Source organism: Salmo salar, chromosome 16 (assembly GCF_965601325.2).
Source record: "Salmo salar chromosome 16, fSalSal1, whole genome shotgun sequence".
NCBI classification, from domain to species: domain Eukaryota; kingdom Metazoa; phylum Chordata; class Actinopteri; order Salmoniformes; family Salmonidae; genus Salmo; species Salmo salar.
In genome coordinates, this window is record NC_138306.1 from 87,543,475 (window position 1) to 87,554,259 (window position 10,785).

The following is a 10,785-nucleotide window of genomic DNA, read 5'->3' on the forward strand; positions in this document are numbered from 1 at the left end:
GTCAAAGAGCAAATGCTCTCAGGTTACCTTTGGCAATAAAAATATACATAAATGTATAAAAACATTTAATTGTCACATCTTACATTCGGAACAAACTAACATTCGTAAAAGCTAGGTTGAGCAGTGCATTGGTGAACATTGAAATGAAAACAATGCATAAACAGTGTACCCTTCAAAATGGCCATAGCAGTCACGGTGAAGTCCATACAGAACACATTTAATTCCACTATGGTTCGTCAGGAGAATCAGGCAGCGTCTCAGGTCGATCCTGTTCATATTCCTCTTCAGGCACACTGGGTAGAGAGGGATACTCCTGCTTGAGGAAGATACTATGGAGGTCTGGGGAGAGTGTGTTGTCCGTGGCCCCAGGAGTCTGAGCGATGTCCACATCCCCAGGGCTAGGAGAGGGGACAATAGGTGGACAGGGATCCTCAGCCTCCTTTTTGACCTGGGTCTGTATGTCTGAAGTGACTGCATTGGCATTATCAAGAGACTCAGACAACATGAGACTAAGTATGGCATTTACCCTAGCAGTCTCCTGGGCAGTGTTGTCTACATCCACAGTCTTCTGGGTAGTGTTGTCTACATCATGAGGAGTCTGTGTACTGCTGTCTACGTCAAGGTTTGGAGAGGGTTTCTCCTCCCCCTCGTCCAAAGACTCCTTCCCTGACTCTGCAGATGAACTCTGACCCCCAGGCGACTGGCTCTTTTTGTCCCTCTTGGGTTTCCTCCTCTTGCTCTTCTTCTTTTTGCTTTTTTTGGAGTGTTTGTGGCGTGATGGCGCTGTGGCGCTGCTGTCGTCGGCTGGCTGCTTGTCTTTTTGGGATGTTTTCCCGGGGCTCCTGCTCCCCTGTCTCTTCCTCTTAGAGGACTCTCCGGGGCTCCTGCTCCCCTGTCTCTTCCTCTTAGAGGACTCTCCGGGGCTCCTGCTCCCCTGTCTCTTCCTCTTAGAGGACTCTCCGGGGCTCCTGCTCCCCTGTCTCTTCCTCTTAGAGGACTCTCCGGGGCTCCTGCTCCCCTGTCTCTTTCTCTTAGAGGACTCTCCGGGGCTCCTGCTCCCCTGTCTCTTCCTCTTAGAGGACTCTCCGGGGCTCCTGCTCCCCTGTCTCTTCCTCTTAGAGGACTCTCCGGGGCTCCTGCTCCCCTGTCTCTTCCTTTTGGAGGACTCTCCGGGGCTGGCTGATCTGGATCTCCCCCTACTAGCCTCTGTGGGTGAACCCTTCCACCCCTCTCTCTTGCTCCCACCTCGGTCTCTGCTCCCATCCCGCCTGTCTCTGCCTCTGTCCCCATCTCTGTCCCTCCCATCTCTGCTCCTGTCTCTCCTATCTCTGTCCCTACTCCTCGACCTGGGTCTTGTACTGGTACGACTGGTCCAGGACCTGTCACTCTGAACACTAGCTCTCCTTTGGGCTATTCTGCTTTCCCTGCTCCTACTCCTCCTGCTCCTCTCCCCCCGTCGGCTCTGTGACCTCTCGGTCCAGGAGGAGCGGTTACTCCTCTCAGAGAACCGGCCCCCAGCGAAAGACCCTGTACCCCCTCCTCCCCGGTCGGGGGACATGTGCAGGTCCCTGTCCGCCTCCCAGAACTCATTTCCAGGGTTCCGGTACACGTGCAGGAAGTTGCAGTGCTTTCCTTTCGGACACTTCTGTCGGTCAAACAAACCTGTGGAGGATCACGGCAATCAAACAAATACTAGGGACTTAATAATATACACAACTTATGACTAGCATAATTCTGTAAAAATCAGTGTAGGTAGATGTATTGTGGTTCTCAGTTGTACTTTTGTGTTCCATTCACTCACCACATATAGCAGTCTTCCATCTGGTGACAGGAGAGAACTCACACTGGAGCTGTTTACCAGCGTACCATCTTCCATTGAACATCATGAAGGCCTCTCTGCACTGCTCCTCTCTAAAGACAGACAGCAAAGAGAAAATAGACCGTAAAGATACACTACTTGATTACTAAAAGTTGAGAAACACCATTGTTTCTTCACCTACAAAACTTATCAGACCATTTTCATAAGTTGCTTAGTTTACTTACGTGTCAAACTGGACATAAACATTTCCTCTCAAATGTGGCTCAAAGTTGCAGCTGACCTGAAGACAGAGACAAAACGAGAGAGAAGTTCGATTCATTGCCCCTCAGAGTGGATAGGTCTCATTTCCATTGAATCACTCCTTCCAGTCCAGCAAGACAAACATCACATTCACCTTAAACTGCACCACCTTGCCAGCAGTCCTGAACTCAGGAAGTACATCCTCATAGAAATCCACAAACTGCTGTTGCACCTCCTCCTCGCTGTGCTCCAAACAGGCGTCTGTATCGTAGTCGTCCCGTGACCTCTGGTCCATCCCGAAAGTCGCAAACATCCCCCGGATCATCAGAGTAGGGCTGGCCGGGGGGTGGACATGCTTACGAGAGCACCTGACCAATCAGGTAAGCAGAAGAGTTCATTAGTTGAACGCTAATATAAAGAGGATATGGTATACAAATGACTGTGTGCTTATGCAGTATTCTGAAAGATGAGCCTCATTTGAGGAAAATTAACAAGAATGCACTTCCCAGGACTCCCTGGAAAATGGTGGTGGACTATCCTAGCTAAAAATAATAATAATATTAAAAACAAAAAATAAAATACAAATAAAAAATGTATTATAATTATAAAAATACAATAAAAAATGAAATGTGTTCCTATTTAGAACCATTACCAACCTGTCGCCAAAGCGGCAGGCTCCAGTTTTGAGGAAGAAGGGGCAGTTAGCCCGGTCTTGCTCCGTACCAAAATCTGGAGCCTCAGGGTTTCTCCAGGGACCCCCATTCTCCAGCTACACTCAAAACAGGAAGTAGAATAGGTTAGTTTCTTTAATAATTGCAAACTCATCCTTGTGTAACACCTAACTGGTTTACAGAAAATGTTCCATCAAAGATGGTCAAGACTGTTTTCCAAACATAAACTGGGTATGCAATATGCATTTGGTTTGTTTTTTCATACCTGACTCTCAGCCTGGTCCAACATTTTCTGTACAGCTTCCTATAAATGGTGCAAACATAGGATGGGCTGGTGAAAACCTGCAGTGGCATATCTGGATATCTGTTACTGCAAGTCAAGAATCTCTTACCAGTGGTTGAAAGCGAGCCACAAAATATGTCTTTGTACAAAGACACTAGACATAAGAACTGCAAAGGTGTGTGTGTGTATTTTGTCCCTGAGCAGTATGAGAATAACCAGATGACATGAGGAAACAAATCCAGAGATAAAAGATACATCCTTGTCCCATGGCAGCACAGACCTGTAGGAGTGTCCCTCTTTGTGTGCATCTTAGTTAAGGTCTTTGCGTGTATCACAGTTAAGGAAAAACACATGGATACAAGTGGATGTCTGAGGCAAAACACTTCTTTCACACACAAAAGACACATTACTGTGTAATATTTCTTAAGTTAAAACCATTGTGACCAAAATACAAAAGGAAGAGGATATGTAGCTCTTCCATTGTGCGTTTATCCTCCTGGCGCACGTTTCACCTCTCTGTCTCTCTTCTCCTGTTGCTTCTGCTCCTTCTCCTCTTCCTCTCTCCTCTGCTGGGCCTCCCATTCCTGCTTTATCCTCGCCTGCAGACATGGAAAGCGGTTACAGACATTATTTCAGTGAAGCATGGGGGGGGGGGCACCCTATTCCCTTTATAGTGCACTTCTTTTGGCCTGAGTTCTGGTTAAACTTAGGGAATAGAGTGCCATTTTACATTGTGAGTTCTGTACCTCTTCTTCCTCCTGTCTCTTCCTTGCAGCGTCTTCCCTCTTCCACTGGAGTCTGAATTCCTGCTGGGCCAGCTTCTCCCTCTCCAGCCACTCCTGGTCTAGTCGCCGTCTGAATCAAATCAAATTTTATTTGTCACATGCGCCGAATACAACAGGTGTAGACCTTACCGTGAAATGCTTACTTACAAGACCTTAACCAACAATGCAGTTCAAAAAAAGTTACAAATATTTATTTGATTAAAAAAAATATCTAACACAATACATTTACATAACGAGGCGATATACAGGGGGTACCAGTACCGAGTGAATGTGTAGGGGTACAGGTTAGTCGAGCTAATTTGTAAAGTGACTATGCATGGATAATAAACAGTGAGTAGCAGCAGTGTAAAAACGAAGGGGGGGGGGGGGGGGGGGGGGCATTTGATTCATTGTTTAGCAGTCTTATGGCTTGGGGGTAGAAGCTGTTAATTAAGGAGCCTTTTGGTCCTAGACTTGTCGCTCCAGTATAGCTTGCCGTGTGGTAGCAGAGAGAACAGTCTATGACTTGGGTGACTGGAGTCTGACAATTTTTTTTGAATACAGCACACATGAAACAATATTACAGACCGTGAAAAAAAAATGGCCATTGCTTATCAACTTATAACTGCAGAAATATTTGCTACCTTTCTTCCTCAGCCTTCCTTTCCTCTTCATCATCATCATCATCTTGTTCTGGTGGAGAATCATCTCCATTTTCTAAGTGTTTAGGGAGATGAATTAGAGCTTGTCAGTGGATGGTTAGACATTCAGAATACATAGTCCCCGTCGGGAATTATGCTGATAAACAACTGGCTAGTAGTAGAGAGAATATCATGTAGGATTTTCAAATAAAACCACTGTGACATACCACCAGATTCTCTGATTTGGGCTTTGGCAAGGGCTTGGCGTTTTCGTTTTCTTCTTTCTTTCTTCTTCAAAGATGCCCTGCGTTTTTGACTGTGGGGAAATATAACAAGGCATGGGTTGTCTAAGTTACTATCTATTCAGTGTTTGTCAACACAGTCACTGCGAGCTTGCTAACGTTAGTTATCTAGTTGACTACCGTATCTAGCTAGCTTACAGCACTACGGTGTGATTCTTTGGCACCACCATGCATATCAATTAAGTTTACATGACATAACAACATCAGATTAACGCCAATTATCTTAACATACCCCAATGACGGTGCGGACACCGCAGAAAGAATTGATGCTGCCATTTTGCAGAAAACTCACTCAATTCGTCAGGGGTCAAAGTTGAAAATTTCCCTCTTCGTTTGAAATGTTTGTCAAAATCGTTTCAAACGAATATGACTTGCACCGTATGAATCGTTCCGCTGTACTGTCGCCATAAACGTTTACATTTGTCTTAGAAAATGTTCAGCGAACGCATTAATTTTTAGATCGTTCGATGATAAATAACTTCCTGGTCATGTCTGCGCACGCGTCGTTACTACGTGTTGGTGAGGACGCATGCGCTGTGCTCGCCATCCTCGGATGCGCGCATAAAAGAAAGAGGGATTTTGAGTGGTCAACAAATTCCGCTGTGTTTTGGCCTTTTGCGAATAATATAGAATAACTACCTAGTTACCTTGCTTTCGGGCAAACCCACGGGTGACCTACAATTGCGGGAGCACCCAAAACCCAAACATGGCGGATAAAGAAGGTGAAGATTTGATGGGCTCGGTTCATTTCATGCATGCTTTGTGTGCGCGGCTGGATGCATAGCCAAATGAAAAGTGCGGTCTGTTAGCTAGTTATGCTAACCAACACAGGCTGCATACTTTCGGCCTGGGTTTACTATCTGTGCTCCATAAATTGAGAATTTAGATAAACTATTAGTTAGCTATGTTGCTAAATAAATGGTTAGCTATCTAGTTCAACATTGACAGCATGCCCGCTTGTTTGTGTAACATGCAAATGAGGGACAACTGGCCCGAGGGTACAGGAATGCAGTAAATCCCAACGTTACGCTAGCCTTGGTAGTAACTGCGGTAAGTCCATTGCAGTTTTATGTAAGTGTTGCTTCTTTCACTGTTCTAGTGTACGACGATGCAGTTGAGGAGCGGGTGATCAATGAAGAATATAAAATCTGGAAGAAGAATACTCCTTTCCTCTATGACCTGGTGATGACCCACGCGCTGGAGTGGCCCAGTCTCACTGTGCAGTGGCTACCTGACGTCAACAGGTACAGTAGCCAATGCTACGTCACCATTTCTGTTCTTCTTGCTGCTCTCAACATATAAACTGTGTACTGACCTACCTAATATACTGAACATCGTGTTCTCTCTACCAACCTGTCCTTCCTTGTCAGCCATTCTAGTTCAGTCTAGAAAAGCATGTTATTTTCCCATGTGGTGTCTGCTTCTGAAATAGCAGTGCCCTTCTTTTGACTATAGGTCTCTTGTCAAAAGTAGTAGTGCACTCTAGGGAATAGTGTGCCATTTCAGACACACACACACACACACACACACACACAGTGCCAGTATTTAATGTGCCTGTCTCCCTGTGCAGGCCGGATGGAAAGGACTACGCGGTTCACAGACTGGTACTGGGAACTCACACGTCAGATGAGCAGAATCACCTGGTGATCGCCAGCGTACAGGTCCCCAACGATGACGCCCAGTTTGATGCTTCCCACTACGACAGCGAAAAAGGAGCAGGTATGTTGGTCGTAGTCTGGTCTCTTCTCTCTCCAAAAAAAAATTATCTACATTTGAGGATGGTCTCCCGGACACAGATTAAGCCTAGTCCTGGATTTAAAAAATCATTTTAATAGACATTTTCCATTGGGTGTTTTTTGTGTCTGGGAATCTGGCCTTATATGCATATTATAAGTCAAGATGTTACCGGCACAGTGAACATTTTATCTCTTGAGAAAATATGCTGAACATGCAGTTTTTCTTCCTCAGAATTTGGAGGTTTTGGATCAGTGAGTGGAAAGATAGAGATTGAGATCAAGATAAACCACGAGGGTGAAGTGAACCGGGCCAGGTACATGCCTCAGAACCCCTGCATCATTGCTACCAAGACCCCCACCTCAGACGTACTGGTCTTTGACTACACCAAGCACCCTTCCAAACCAGGTAAGACAATATAATACACATCTGGTAAATATATCACTGCTCTTAAAAACAAATCAAAATGCTATTGGAAGTGACTCAGATGTTTGAGTCTGCACTTTTGGAACGGTTCCATCCGACCAGGAAAAAATAAATCGGGTTCCTGAAAGTAGTAACTTGATATGTATTTGACCTTTTTCTGGTCTTATAACATTTTTCTACTATCTTGTCTCTCCCTCTCATAGACCCCAGTGGTGAGTGCAGCCCAGACCTGCGCCTGCGGGGCCACCAGAAGGAGGGCTACGGCCTGTCCTGGAACCCGAACCTCAGTGGCAACCTGCTCAGTGCTTCTGATGACCACGTAAGTGTCTCTCTCTACACTCCGTAAGCGCACCATTTTCCCCTGTGCATTTTAATCATTTCAAGCTACATTGTGGCTTTCACTGAAAATGAAAGCGTTTTTGCATTGTTATTAAGCAAACTCATTAGATCTAGACAAATGCTATATGAACTACTATATATTGTTAATAAGAAGTGCACTGAAATGTTTAATCTCCAGACGATCTGCCTGTGGGACATTGGTGCTGGTCCTAAGGAGGGGAAGATAGTGGATGCTAAGACAATCTTCACCGGTCACACTGCAGTGGTGGAGGACGTGTCCTGGCACCTGCTCCATGAATCACTGTTTGGCTCTGTGGCCGACGACCAGAAACTGATGATGTAAGTGAGCCTTCTCTTTTAAGCATTTTTTTTTTGGCTCTCAATGTATTTTCACACAATGTGATACTTTCAAGCTGTAACTAATCATTACATCCAGTGTCTTTATGTACCGTGTGTAGCCTTGACCTTTCCACACAAGATCTCTCAAAGGAAAAGTTACTTCAATTAAACTGGATGGATCTGATTCTCTTAACTGTCTGTCCCTTAATTCAGTTTTTATTTATAAGGAACTCAGAATGGCTTTAAACTTACTCTTGAAAGTTGTAATACTAAAATGTGCAATTTTGTAATCAGTCTTCATCATTGCATACCTTAGAGCTATTTATAACTTGTCAGAAAGGTCCAGATCAACTAGCCCATGTCAGCTAATGCTTTTTAAAGATTTTTTTTAAGCCCATAGATATTGTAATTTGTCAGTCATTTCACATGACTACACATGGCAAAATGTATAGAATTGCAAAACAAGTAGCTTTAAAACAGCAAAAATGTTAATTGCACCCCATGACTAAATAAGCTTTAAACCTGAAATTCTCTCCACCAACAAGAGGGGTATGAACAGTTGGTGTCATGAACAGTCCTTGTGCCAATAGATATAGACGTGGCGCGGGATGTTCCCCAATGCTGGAAGGGAGGGGGTGGCGAGTGGGAAAAAGTTTGGGAACCCCTGTCATTAACCTTTGACATCTCTCTGTCTCAGCTGGGACACACGGTCCAACAACACGTCCAAGCCCAGCCATGCAGTGGATGCCCACACTGCAGAGGTCAACTGTCTGTCCTTCAACCCCTACAGCGAGTTCATCCTAGCCACTGGCTCTGCAGACAAGGTCTGTACCTTTTTTTGTGTTTATCAAAAAAATACATCAAATCAGTCCGTCCACTGTCTCACATCAAGTGCTTGAGTGTCGTGCACAATGGTGGGAACAAAGTGCTCAGGTCACAATATCACATGACCAAGAAGTGTGTTTCATACTGGACAGTAGTCCAAGAATGTTTTAATTGATTTACCGTTGCTTAAATGTTTTCTTTCTCCTTTTGTAACTCAGACTGTTGCTCTCTGGGATCTGCGTAACCTCAAACTGAAGCTCCACTCTTTCGAGTCGCACAAGGATGAAATCTTCCAGGTAATACTCCATAAATAGTAAACAATCTCAATCCCTCTGAATCAATAGCGTTGGGAGTCTGGATAAGTTACCAGGCTTTGTTGGTGTCCCATTCAACTTTTTTAAATGTAACCAGGGTAGTCTCATTGATTTACATCTTTTTCAAGTGTTGGTGTCCCTTGTAGACGTTGTGCTGAGCTGGAGTTTATTGCACTGACAGTGCTTTACTGACTTCTTTGGCAGGTGCAATGGTCCCCTCACAACGAAACCATTCTGGCTTCCAGCGGCACAGATAGAAGGCTAAACGTATGGGATCTCAGGTAAAGACCGACGAATGCAGATCATCTTAACTGGACTAGCCTTTTTGGTTAGTTTGCTCAGCTGAATTGCGAATTGCCGGGGGGGGTTCCTCAACACTGTAGTCTGATAGGATGATAATGTTGTAGTTGAAATGGTTTTGTCTTGTTGGTCCCCAGTAAAATCGGAGAGGAACAGTCTGCTGAAGATGCAGAGGACGGACCTCCAGAACTCCTGGTGAGGGATAGACGCATCATCCACAATTATGGCCTTTATCTCCTTAGTAGGGTTGCAAAAATCTGTCAACTTTCCCGAAAATTACCTGGATTTCCAGCCTATTCTTTCAGAATTCCAGGAATCTTCCAGCTGGGATTTCTGGGAAACCCGGGACATTTTTGGGAAAGTTGAGCTTTGCAACCCTACCCCTAAGCTTTTAAATAAACAGCAATAGGAGAGTAGCCAATGGGACAGGTGGCCTGTAGGGAGGTCATATTTTGGCATATTACTCATCCTGCGGATTTGTTTTATCTTGTCAGTTCATCCATGGAGGACACACAGCGAAGATTTCTGATTTCACATGGAACCCCAACGAGCCATGGGTCATCTGCTCCGTCTCCGAGGATAACATCATGCAGGTTTGGCAAATGGTGCGTATGCTGTCGAGAAAAAGTACCACGTTTGCTTCAGCACTTTCACTAAACTTAACCCTGGTGGTTTTATAACTTTTGTCTACCTTTTTTTGTTGAAAGCTAATTCAATAAGTCTGTTGATCCCATTAATCAGTTAGTAATTGTAAATCCTTTAACTGTGAACTGATGTAACAATTTCCTTCTAGGCTGAGAACATCTATAATGATGAGGAGCCTGACACCCCTGCTTCAGAGCTGGAGGGTCAAGGGTCGTAACTGCCTACTCCACCTTACCCCAGCCCAACTCCCCAGCTGGTGCATCTCTCTCCTCTTGTACAGTATTTCACATTGTAGCCTCCATCTCTACCTGACAGACATTCTGTTTCCCATGTAGAAGCTTTCTTCTGGACTTGGTTTGATATTGATCAAGCAGCCCTTACAGGTACAAAGGGCTGGTTTCCTGAACAGATTAAGCGTAGTCCTGAACTTAAAACATGTTCAATGGATGTGCTTCTTGGTCCAAGACTAGGCACTCTTTGTCCAGGAAACTGGCCCAAAGTGTATAGAAGTTGTTTATAAAAGGATAATCTGAGTGACATGCCACTGAACCATGCAGGTGGACAGTCTTCAACAAATGCACTTGGTAAAGCAGGGGTTCTTTTCCACCTGTCTAAATAAGGATTTCCTTTGTTTCTGCTTTGACTGAGGCAAGTGACTAAATCATTTTGAACCTTGGATTTTTGTTTTGTGCATAAATTGCAATAAAGTACTTTTGTAACTTTTAAATTAAGTGTGTTAATTTGTTTTCTATAATCGCCTAAAATGTCAACCCATTTACGGTGTATATTTGCCTGACCAACTGAATTATTCCACTGTGCTGTTCACTACATACGTCAGTCTGAGACGCCGTCAAAGTTGGCGATTAGATCATCCAAGTCGATGACTTTTTAAAACGCCACTTTACTGTATTCTGGTTCCAGGAACCAATGGGTTGGACCAATGAGAACGGTTAGAATGTGTCTGCATTACTCTGAGCCACTCATTGTGGAGAAAAACTCATGTTTGGCCAGAGCAAGGAGGAGTCTGGGAAACCACGCAAGGTTGTGTGTGTGTGTGTATACTGCCTAGAAATTAAGTTAAACACTTCACAATACAGAACAATTTAAACATAGCAAACTAGGCAATTTAAAATGACAACCAAG

At 44.4% G+C, this 10,785-nt stretch overlaps 2 protein-coding genes across 6 annotated transcripts; one reads left to right on the top strand and one right to left on the bottom strand.

Annotated features, from left to right (window-relative positions):
* Window positions 1–52: 52 nt before the first annotated feature.
* On the bottom strand, window positions 53–5,247 carry LOC106596824 (uncharacterized). 4 transcript variants are annotated; one of them, XM_082963141.1, is made up of 12 exons: window positions 5,013–5,247; window positions 4,646–4,734; window positions 4,422–4,494; window positions 3,760–3,868; window positions 3,482–3,612; window positions 3,294–3,339; window positions 2,996–3,034; window positions 2,716–2,828; window positions 2,214–2,427; window positions 2,044–2,099; window positions 1,802–1,911; window positions 53–1,662 (listed from the first exon to the last, which is right to left on the bottom strand). In XM_082963141.1, the coding sequence occupies exons 7-12, from the start codon at window positions 3,017–3,019 to the stop codon at window positions 227–229; spliced, it is 1,953 nt and encodes a 650-aa protein (XP_082819267.1). In that variant the 5' UTR covers window positions 3,020–3,034; window positions 3,294–3,339; window positions 3,482–3,612; window positions 3,760–3,868; window positions 4,422–4,494; window positions 4,646–4,734; window positions 5,013–5,247; the 3' UTR covers window positions 53–226. The 4 variants fall into 4 exon arrangements, with proteins under 4 accessions (XP_082819267.1, XP_082819266.1, XP_082819265.1 ...); XM_082963140.1 differs by having other exon boundaries at window positions 2,996–3,094; window positions 3,269–3,339; XM_082963139.1 differs by having other exon boundaries at window positions 2,996–3,094; window positions 3,269–3,612.
* A 4-nt stretch (window positions 5,248–5,251) lies between these two features.
* On the top strand, window positions 5,252–10,369 carry LOC106574901 (histone-binding protein RBBP7). 2 transcript variants are annotated; one of them, XM_014151033.3, is made up of 12 exons: window positions 5,252–5,442; window positions 5,820–5,964; window positions 6,291–6,439; window positions 6,689–6,862; window positions 7,084–7,199; window positions 7,398–7,558; window positions 8,256–8,382; window positions 8,602–8,679; window positions 8,902–8,978; window positions 9,135–9,192; window positions 9,492–9,602; window positions 9,791–10,369. In XM_014151033.3, the coding sequence occupies exons 1-12, from the start codon at window positions 5,427–5,429 to the stop codon at window positions 9,857–9,859; spliced, it is 1,281 nt and encodes a 426-aa protein (XP_014006508.1). In that variant the 5' UTR covers window positions 5,252–5,426; the 3' UTR covers window positions 9,860–10,369. The 2 variants fall into 2 exon arrangements, with proteins under 2 accessions (XP_014006508.1, XP_082819273.1); XM_082963147.1 differs by having other exon boundaries at window positions 8,602–8,678; window positions 8,898–8,978.
* The last annotated feature ends 416 nt before the right edge of the window (window positions 10,370–10,785 follow it).

Excerpts from the sequence above, each read along its gene's own strand:
- LOC106596824 (XM_082963138.1), bottom strand. The coding sequence starts at position 4,996 with ATGGCAGCATCAATTCTTTCTGCGGTGTCCGCACCGTCATTGGG. Across the intron at positions 3,869-4,421 it reads AGGAAGGCTGAGGAAGAAAG|ACGGCGACTAGACCAGGAGT; the intron begins GTAGCAAATATT and ends GATTTGATTCAG. Across the intron at positions 2,100-2,213 it reads GCAAGGTGGTGCAGTTTAAG|GTCAGCTGCAACTTTGAGCC; the intron begins GTGAATGTGATG and ends CTCTGTCTTCAG.
- LOC106574901 (XM_082963147.1), top strand. Across the intron at positions 5,965-6,290 it reads TGGCTACCTGACGTCAACAG|GCCGGATGGAAAGGACTACG; the intron begins GTACAGTAGCCA and ends CTCCCTGTGCAG. Across the intron at positions 9,193-9,491 it reads ACGGACCTCCAGAACTCCTG|TTCATCCATGGAGGACACAC; the intron begins GTGAGGGATAGA and ends TTATCTTGTCAG.